This window comes from Chiloscyllium plagiosum, chromosome 6 (assembly GCF_004010195.1).
Source record: "Chiloscyllium plagiosum isolate BGI_BamShark_2017 chromosome 6, ASM401019v2, whole genome shotgun sequence".
Classification (NCBI taxonomy): Eukaryota; Metazoa; Chordata; class Chondrichthyes; order Orectolobiformes; family Hemiscylliidae; genus Chiloscyllium; species Chiloscyllium plagiosum.
The window spans coordinates 49,638,810-49,648,825 of NC_057715.1; the positions used below are offsets into that span (position 1 = coordinate 49,638,810).

General features: G+C 42.4%; 1 protein-coding gene across 4 annotated transcripts in view; it reads left to right on the forward strand.

Annotated features, from left to right (window-relative positions):
* The window catches only part of mre11a (MRE11 homolog A, double strand break repair nuclease), a 110,218-nt gene that overhangs the window by 72,380 nt on the left and 27,822 nt on the right, over positions 1-10,016 (forward strand). For all 4 annotated transcript variants that reach the window (XM_043691494.1, XM_043691496.1, XM_043691495.1 and 1 more), the window contains 2 exons: positions 2,733-2,795; positions 4,514-4,727. In XM_043691494.1, the coding sequence (XP_043547429.1) occupies positions 2,733-2,795; positions 4,514-4,727 (277 nt within the window). The remainder of the gene's footprint in view (positions 1-2,732; positions 2,796-4,513; positions 4,728-10,016) is intronic.

Genomic DNA, 10,016 nt, shown 5'->3' on the forward strand with positions numbered 1-10,016 from the left:
AACCCCTGGAATTACAGGCCAGTTAGTCTTACTTCGGTGGTAGGTAAAGTAATGGAAAGGGTACTGAGGGGTACGATTTGTGAGTATCTGGAAAGACACTGCTTGATTAGGGACAGCCAGCACGGATTTGTGGAGGGTAGGTCTTGCCTTACAAGTCTTATTGTATTCTTTGAGGAGGTGACCAAGCATGTGGATGAGGGTAGAGCAGTGGATGTAGTGTACATGGATTTTAGTAAGGCATTTGATAAGGTTCCCCATGGTAGGCTTATGCGGAAAGTCAGGAGGCATGGATAGAGGGAAATTTGGCCAATTGGATAGAAAACTGGCTAACCGGTCGAAGGCAGAGAGTGGTGGTAGATGGTAAATATTCAGCCTGGAGCCCAGTTACAAGTGGAGTTCCGCAGGGATCAGTTCTGGGTCCTCTGCTGTTTGTAATTTTTATTAATGACTTAGATGAGGGAGTCGAAGGGTGGGTCAGTAAATTTGCAGATGATACGAAGATAGGTGGAGTTGTGGACAGTGAGGAGGGCTGTTGTCGGCTGCAGAGGGACTTAGATATGATGCAGAGCTGGGCTGAGGAGTGGCAGATGGAGTTCAACCCTGCCTAGTGTGAGGTTGTCCATTTTGGAAGAACAAATAAGAATGCGGAATTCAGGGTTAATGGTAGGGTTCTTAGTCAGGTGGAGGAACAGAGGGATCTTGGGGTCTATGTACATAGATCTTTGAAGGTTGCCACTCAGGTGGATAGAGTTTGTAAGAAGGCCTATGGTGTATTAGCGTTCATTAACAGAGGGATTGAATTCAAGAGTCGTGAAGTGATGTTGCAACTGTACAGGACCTTGGTTCGGCCACATTTGGAGTACTGTGTGCAGTTCTGGTCGCCTCACTTTAGGAAAGATGTGGAAGCTTTGGAGAGGGTGCAGAGAAGATTTACCAGGATGTTGCCTGGAATGGAGAATAGGTCGTATGAGGATATGTTGAACGTGCTAGGCCTTTTCTCATTGGAACGGAGAAGGATGAGGGGTGACTTGATAGAGGTTTATAAGATGATCAGGGGAATAGAGTAGACAATCAGAAACTTTTTCCCCGCGTACAACAGAGTGTTACAAGGGGACATAAATTTAGGGTGAAGGGTGGAAGGTATGGGGAGATGTCAGGGGTAAGTTCTTTACCCAGAGAGTGGTGGGGGCATGGAATGCGCTGCCTGTGGGAGTGGCAGAGTCAGAATCATTGGTGAACTTTAAGTGGCAATTGGATAGGTACATGGATGGGTGCTTAAGCTAGGACAAATGTTCGGCACAACATCATGGGCCAAAGGGCCTGTTCTGTGCTGTATTGTTCTATGTTCTATGTTCCACACAGAGAGTCGCCCGAGGCTGGAATTGAACCTGGGTCCCTGACGCTGTTGTGTCGCAGTGCTAAGCCTGAGCCCACACTTGTGGTGTGAGATCATAACAATTCAAATGTAATTCCTAGTTTTGTTGAGTTGATTTTTGCCCCCTTGGTTGAGAAGAGAAAATAGAAACTCTCCTTACCACTGATGTTCTGGAAATGTGTGCATCAAGTGACAACAAATGCAATTCTAGTTGTGATCGTATAGCGTATTGTTCATGTTCTCACGTGAATATATGCACTTGGGGAAGATGTCAATCAATGATCAATTCAAATACAACCATACCCCAGTTTGTATCACAGAATTAATGTTGCAGGAGAGAAAGAGGCTATTCACCTCGTTTTTGCGCTGGCTCATTCAATAAAATCATTACCTAGCGCCAATCTTCTGCTTTATTCCTATATCTGCATTATTTTTATACATAACATAAGAATTACATCAGCAGTAGGCCATCTGGCCTATCGAGCCTGCTTTGCCATTTAATAAGATCATGGCTGATCTTTTCGTGGACTCAGCTCCACTCACCCTTATCTCACCATATCCATTTATTCCTTTATTGTTCAAAAATTTATGTATCTTAACTTGAAAACGTTTACTGAAGTAGCATCAACTGCTTCATTGGGCAAGAAATTCCAGATTTACAATCCTCTGGATGAAGATGTTCCTTCTCAGTTCAGTCCTAAATCGGCTCCCCCTCTAATCTTGATACCATGCCCTCTTGTCCTAGTTTCACCTGCCAGTGGAAACATTCTCTCGACTTCTACCTTATCTTTTCCCTTCATAATTTTATGTTTCTATAAAATTCCGATTCCCCCCTCATTCTTCTGAATTCCAATGAATATAATCTCAGTCTACTCAGTCTCTCCTCATAAGCCAACCCCTTCAACTCTGGAATCAACCGAGTGAACCTTGTAAGGACAGCATGAAACAGGATGATATGCTCAAACAGGTTGATGTTAAGAAGGAGGATGTGCTGGAAAGTTTGAAAAACATAAGGATAGATAAGTCCCTTGGGCAAGAAGTTTGTGTAAGACCACTTTTTTAGATTGTACTCTATGAACATATTTTTCCCCATAGCCTCTACGTTTTAGTTCAGAGAGGACACTTTGTCAAAATCTATATGATTTTGTATTAAAGTGAATTTTGTGCAACAGAACAATTGAGAGGAGTATTAGAAATATAAAAACTTCATAAGTCACACACTTTAAAAAATATTCTCTTTAACTATCTGAACAATAATTGGTTCCTTCATCAGCACATAATGTATCATTTTGTCTGATTATTGGGTTTCTGTTTATTATTTAGGTATTTCATAAATTAACTCATCTTTAACTTTTAGGTTCGCCATTTTCGTGAAACCCGGAGAAAAAACACAGCTGAAGAAGATGAAGAAGTTCAAGAGGCAAGTTGTTTTTTATATAGTGATTCAGTACTAATTTTCAAGTCTTTAATTAAATATCACAACTGTATCTCTGCCTTTTACACACTGTGTCTGGACTTAGACTGTGCAAACTTTGCAACTACACTATATTTCCAGATTTTAGAATGATGTACTATTACTGTCCTGTAAACACATGAGTGCAGATTTGACTTCTCCAAACCCAAAAATATTCTCCAGTAATTAAATATAGATGTCATACTGAGTACTCTGTAATCCATGAATATTTTCAGGCAAACAAGAGCATGTTGTCCTTACATGTCTGCTTAGCTTTATAACACAATTGCTGAGTTCAAAAGGAATGGTATTCTAATGTCTGCATGTTTTGTAATTTTATCAGGATGGTTAATTCAGCATCTCCCTGGTATTTTGCTCCAATGTCCATTCGTGATGTGTGAACATGGGTACTGAACATTAGAGAACAATTCACTCAGTTGTGTCAGAGCTGAACCTGATTGTGTCTTCACTTGAATTGTATACAATCCAGTTGAAGTCACAGAATAATGGTCAGGATAATGAATGTTGGCTGGTGTTCTTATTGATTCAATCTCGATCCTTCAATTTCTGCTTAACTTAATGAGTAAATTCATCATTAACCTGGAACTAAAAGCTGTAATCTGTTGATTTTTGTCAAATAGTATTAAGCCCCACATTGCTCTTGCTGTCAAATCACTGGAGTAAGCCCAACAGTGTGAACTGCATTTCTGTAAATTGGGGTAAACTAGAAGAAGGGCAGCAGGTGTGTATGGACATCACTACATGCAAAGTTCCTCCAAGTCACACACTTTCCTAACTTTGAAATATGTCATCACTACTATCACTCATTCAGTCACTGAATTAGATTCTGTTTTTACTAAATTCTAGAGAATGTGTTATTCAGCCTATTAGGACAAAGAGTTCTATAAATTAGGTATTTAAAGTAGCAATGCTGTTGGCATTAGAAATTGATTTAAATTAATTTGTACCAAAACCTTCAGCTATTGTTTCATGAGGAGCAAGATAATGCAAAACCAGACTGGGCTGAACATGGCAAATTGGCCTGAAATATAAAAGGAATGAATAATGCCTATTTTTAAACATTTTGGTTTCTTCTATTTTCTCCCTTATTTATTGCCCATCATAATTACCCATGAGAAGATCACGTGTACTGCTGTCGCAGTTATTCTGTAGATAAATTTCAGTGTTTTTCAAGAAGGAATTCCAGGATTCTAACCCAGTGACTGAATGAGTGACAATAGTAACAATGCATTTCAAATTTGGTAGTGTGTGACTTGGAGGAAATTTGCAGGTAGTGGTATCAATATACACCTGCTGTCCTTCTTCTAGATGTGTACACCTTGTTATCAAAGTAGTCTTGATAAGTTGCATAAATATTAATAACATAAGTGTCAAGATATTAACTTCAGAATTTTCATGCATACCTTCTAATTGTAATTACCCAGTTCTGCTTCACAGGAGTTAAATTGGCTGACTTTCTCTCCAAATTCTTTCAAATTTGATCCCCATAATATTTTAATACATGCAAAGAGATAGCATCACTAAGTATATATCAGCCAAGCCCATAATCTGGATATTGGCACCAGGTAACTGTCAAATTAATATGGATAATACTTGCTTAATTTTATTACAATAAACCTTTTTTCTAACGGACAATTGTCTTTTCTCTCCCCATTAATTAAAAGGCAATGAGTAGAGCCAGAGCTCACAGAACTGAAGGAAAAGATACCTCTTCATTAATTAGTGATGATGACATGGTCGTTTCTGAAGAAAAAGCTGCAGATTCTGATGAAAGTAGCGTGCCCATAGCTAACAGAGGGAGAGGCAGAGGTCGTGGAAGGGCCAGCAGTAGAGGCCAAAGTTCTTCCACAGCAAGAGGAGGATCCAGAAGAGGAAGCAGTAAGAATTGTTTATATTATACAAACATACTTCACAATTTGGGAGATCATGCCTCACAAATTTGTTAGAGTTCTTTGATGAAATGACTAGGAATGTTGACGAGGGCAGGGCGGTAGACATAGTCTATGTGGATTTCAGAAATGCCTTTGAGAAGGTTCTACATGGTAGGCTGCTCTGGAAGGTTAGATTACATGGAATCCAGGGCAAGCTGGCAAACTGCATTCAAATTTGGCTTGATGGTTGGAAGCAGAGGGTTATGGTGGAAGGATGTTTGTTGGACAGAAGGCCTGTGACTAGTGGGGTGCCTCAGTTGTCGGTGCTGGGCCCATTACTGTTTGTTATCTATATCAATGATTTGGATGAAAATGTACAAGGCATGATTAGTAAGTTTGCAGATGACAATAAATAGGCAGTATTGTGGATAGTGAGGAAGGTTAGCAGAAATTGCAGCAGGACCTTGATTAGCTGGGTAAGTGGGTCGAGAAATGGCAAATGGAGTTTAATATAGATAAATGTGGGGTCGTACATTTTAGAAAGTCAAATCAAGGTAGACGTTTCGTGGTGAATGGCAGGGTTGAAAGAATGTAGTGGAACAAAGCGATCTTGGAGTTCATAGTTCTCTTAAAGTGGAGTCACAGGCAGACAGGACAATGAAGAAGGCTTTTGACACACTGGCCTTCATCAGTCAGGGGATTGAGTATAGAAGTTGGGAAGTTATGTTGCAGTTTACAGGACGCTGGTCAGGCTGCACTAGAAATATTTCGTTCAGTTATGGTCACTTTGTGAAGGATGTTATTAAACTGGAAAGGGTGTAGAAGAAATGTGCAAGGATATTGCCTCGACTCAATGGTCTGGTTTATAGGGAGTTGTTAGACAAGCTAGGACTTTTTTTTAGAGCATCAGAGACTAAGGGGCGGGGGGCTTTTTTTAGAGGTGTTTAAGATCATGAGAAGCATGGATCGGGTGAATGCACTCAGTTTTGGGGAATCGAGGACAACAGAGCATCAGTTTAAGGTAGAAGGGAAAGAATAAAAGGAAACAGGGCAGCTTTTTTTGCACAGAGGCTGGTATGAGTTGCCAGCGGAAGTGGTTGGGGCGGGTACATTAACAGCATTTAAAAGACATTTGGACAACTACATGGATAGGAAAGGATTAAAAGGATATGGACCAAGTGCAGGGAAATGGTGTTAGCGTGGACGGACATTTTGGTCGGTATGCACCAGTTTGGGCCAAAGGGCCTGTCTCCATGATGTAGGACTCTATGACTCTAAACACAGTTGACAGGTAAGAAAAGCCATAGAGTCCTACAGCATGAAAACAGACCATATGGTCCAACTCATCCATGTTTACCAAGCTTCACAAACTAAACTAGGTCTATCATGTTGGTTCCATACAATAATGACTGTGCCATTATAGCTAAATATTTATTTTTCCACCTGAGTTATTCTCACATCCAACCTTCTCGGAGAGACCAAGAAATTCAAATCAATAAAAAAAAATATTCTTTTGAAAATTCCTCTCTGACGCTTTCAGATGGTTAAAACCAGTCTGTGAGATCATGTGGATCTTTGGTTAAGTTGAGGACATCCCTAGCATTAGCACCAAGCACACTAGTCAGCAGTGTATTTCACAGGACACAATTCTGTAGCAGAAAGAATTTCTTATTATCCAGTCTGTTACGCCACACATGAATATTTTAACCTTATGTTCATAGTCCTCCACAATCTGTTAGTATTCTGGAATCAGTAGTGACAATATCCAGCTGTTAACTTAACTACTAGACCCCGTGGCAGGTCACCTCCTAAATGCTGTGAAATAATTGGACCTTTTTAAGGAGTAAACGCTCTTTAAATCAAAAATCATTCCTTTAGCTCTCTTTTTGGACCTGAGGCAACTATGTCAGCTTTCATTTGGGGAAATGAAAGTATTTGATAGATGGACTGATCAACAGTTTGTATATTGTTAAAGTAGCATTGTTTGGTTCTTTTTGTAAAACTACTAGCTTTTAACACAGCATAGTTACATTAGTCATGAACCTTCAGTGTTCTCAGCATGGTAACATCAGCAACACTTCCACTCTGTTTCTTTTGACCTTGCTTTTTGCAAATAATGCTTGCATTCATTTTTACTGGGCCACATTAACTTGCAATTATCTGTGACTTTGTTATTGCCTGGCAATTACGAAGGGTGAGAGAAGCAGGTTGGCACTTTTATTTTTCTCACCTTTGGAGTGTAAGCAGAGGTGTTTTAATTGTTTCAATCATTTGAGATAGGCTACAATGTGTTTAGACCATAATATGTAAGTGCAGAATTAGACCATTCAGCCCATCAATTCTGCACTGCCATTTGATCATGGCTGATATAATTCTCAACATCATTCTCCTGCCCTCTCCCTGTAACCCTTGATCCTCTTACTAATCAAGAACCTATCCATCTCTGTCTTCAATGCATTAAACACCAAGTTATAGTCCAAGAGGTTTATTTGGAAACACTAGCTTTCAAGGTGCTGCCTCTTCATCAGGTGGTTGTGCAACAAACACCTGATGAAGAGGCAGTGCCTCAAAAGCTAGTGCTTCCAAATAAACTTGTCGGACGATAACCTGCTGTTGTGTGATTTTTAACTTTGTCCACCCCAATTCAACACTGGCACCTCCAAATCATAAATACACACAATGACTTGGCCTGCACAGCCCTCCGTGTCAATGACTCGCTAGTAATTGGAACCAGGTGGACTTTATTGACTATGAGATTTTGATTGGGGTTGTTAACCTGGGCCAATCAGGAAAGAACTGGCTGACTGACACAACCAGGAGATTTAGAATCTCTTCGATTTAGAATCTCCTCAATTTAGGGTTTGGAGATGCTGGTTTTGGACTGGGGTGTACAAAGTTAAAAATCACACAACACCAGGTTATAGTCCAATAGGTTTAATTAGAAGCACACTAGCTTTTGGAGTATCACTCCTTCATCAGGTGGTAGTGGAGGGCTCAATCCAAACACAGAATTTATAGCAAAAATTTACAGTGTGATGTAACTGAAATTATACATTGAAGAATTGATTGTCTGTTAAGCCTTTCATCTGTTAGAATACCGTTTCACTTCTTTCATGTGTAAATCACAAAACCCTTTTTTTCTGTAGTGTTTCTGTCTGGGTTGGGGGTTGTGAGTGTGAGAAAGTGTGTGTGTAGTGAGTGCAGAGTGTCTTATGTCTGTGAGGGAGAGTGTGTGTGTAAGAGTATCTGTGTGTGTGTATAGTGCAATGGTGGTCACCTGTGATGTGACAGAACCAAAGGTCCTGGTTGAGGTCCTCCCTATGGGTACCGAACTTAGATATCAGCCTCTGCTCGGCCACTTTTCTCTGCTGCCTGTCCCGAAGTCCGCCTTGGAGGATGGTCACCCGAAGGTCCAAGGTCGAATGTCCTGGACCACTGAAGTGTTCCCCAACTGGGAGGGAACACTCCTGTCTGTTGATTGTTGTGTGGTGCCCATTCATCCGTTGTCATAGCCTTTGCTCGGTTTCCCCAATGTACCATGCCTCCAGGCAAAGGGGTGGGGGGCAGGTGGTCTGTTAGCCCCCAGCCACCCTGCGCACTAGGCAGCCGACAGCATGCCCACTGGAAAGCTGGTTGCGGAGGGTCAGCCGGTACATGGGTTGGCTGGAGGCTGGAGGGTCGATCCACAGTCTGGTGGAAAGTGGGCCAGGAGGAGCCTGTCAGTATGTGGGTTGGGTGGGGCCAGGTAGCATCCTCGCAGAAAAGCAGGTATAGGGCAGGCCGGTCAGTACATAGGGAGGCTGAGCTAGACAGCCGATGGCAGTCCATAGGAAGGCTGATTGGGGAAGGACCAGTCAGTACATAGGGTGGCTGGGAGACAGACAGCCAATGGCTGGTCAGTAGGAATGCTAGCCAGGAGAAAAGGTCAGTCAGTATGCAGGGTGGCCAGGTGTTGAAAGGCTAACAGCCCAATTGTAGGAAAGCAGGTCAGATGTGGTTGGTTAGTACGTTGGGTGACCAGGAGCCAGTGGCCAACGACAGAGTTGGAGGACAGTGGGCTGGGGAGGGTCAGTCAGTACACAGGGTGGCTGGAGGTCAGAAGGCCAACAAACAGCTCATTAGAAAGCAGCCTGGTGTAGTCCCCCAGTACGTAGGTGACTGGGAGCTGAGTGGTCATTAACCAGTCTGGAAGAAAGTAGGTCTGGGGAGGGTCGGTCAATATGGAGGGTGGCACTGTCCTACAGGAAGACTCCCAAAGGATGGGCTGATCAGTATATGGCGGGGACTGGTGTCAGGTGTCTTTTCTTTAGAACACAGACCCAATATAGCTATTTGCTGTTTGATTGCACTGTCTTGTCTGTATTTGTTATCTTTGTGATGAATGGAAGTGGGATTTGAGGTTTGACCTTGCTGCCCTTACCCTTATATATAGTTTTTTTTGTGAACTGTAGTTTTCTGTTTGTTAACTGTTTAAATCTTCTGGTTATATTTTCTTAGAATCTCCTCAGTTTAGGGGACTGACTGTGTTACTGCTGCTGTTGGTTTCTGCTCTTCTTTTTGGAGAACCTGATTCTTAACTGGTTGACTCAAAAGCCAGTTTTTTTAAAATAAAAAATAGGTTAGGTGGGAGGGGTGGGTGGCTTGCTGGGATGCTGGAGGGAATGTGTTCTGTGTTCCATTTGATTGGACTGTCTTGTCTGTTTGTTACTGTTTCATTTTTGACTGAAGGTGGGGTTTGAGGTTTGCCCTCCTTTCCCTGTTAACTGATTATAAGATGGGGTTTGGTCTTGCTGCCCCTTCCCTGTAATTTGTTTGTGAACTGCTTTTGTTTGTTGAGAAAGTGAGGTCTGCAGATGCTGGAGATCAGAGCTGAAAATGTGTTGCTGGAAAAGTGCAGCAGGTCAGGCAGCATCCAGGGAACAGGAGAATCGACATTTCGGGCATAAGCCCTTCTTCAGGAATGAGGAAAGTTTGGTGTGGATCTGACGAGGGAGACGGACCCCACCACCAAGGATATATTTCCCTCCCCTCCCCTATCAGCATTCCGTAAAGACCACTCCCTCCGTGACTCCCTCGTCAGATCCACACCCCCCACCAACCCAACCTCCACTCCCGGCACCTTCCCCTGCAACCGCAGGAGGTGCAAGACTTGCGCCCACAAGGATATGCAGGTTTTTGGACTCCTCCATCACCAGACCACAACAACACGACGGTTGGAGGAAGAGCGCCTCATCTTCCGCCTAGGAACCCTCCAACCACAAGGGATGAACTCGGATTTCACCAGTTTCCTCATTCC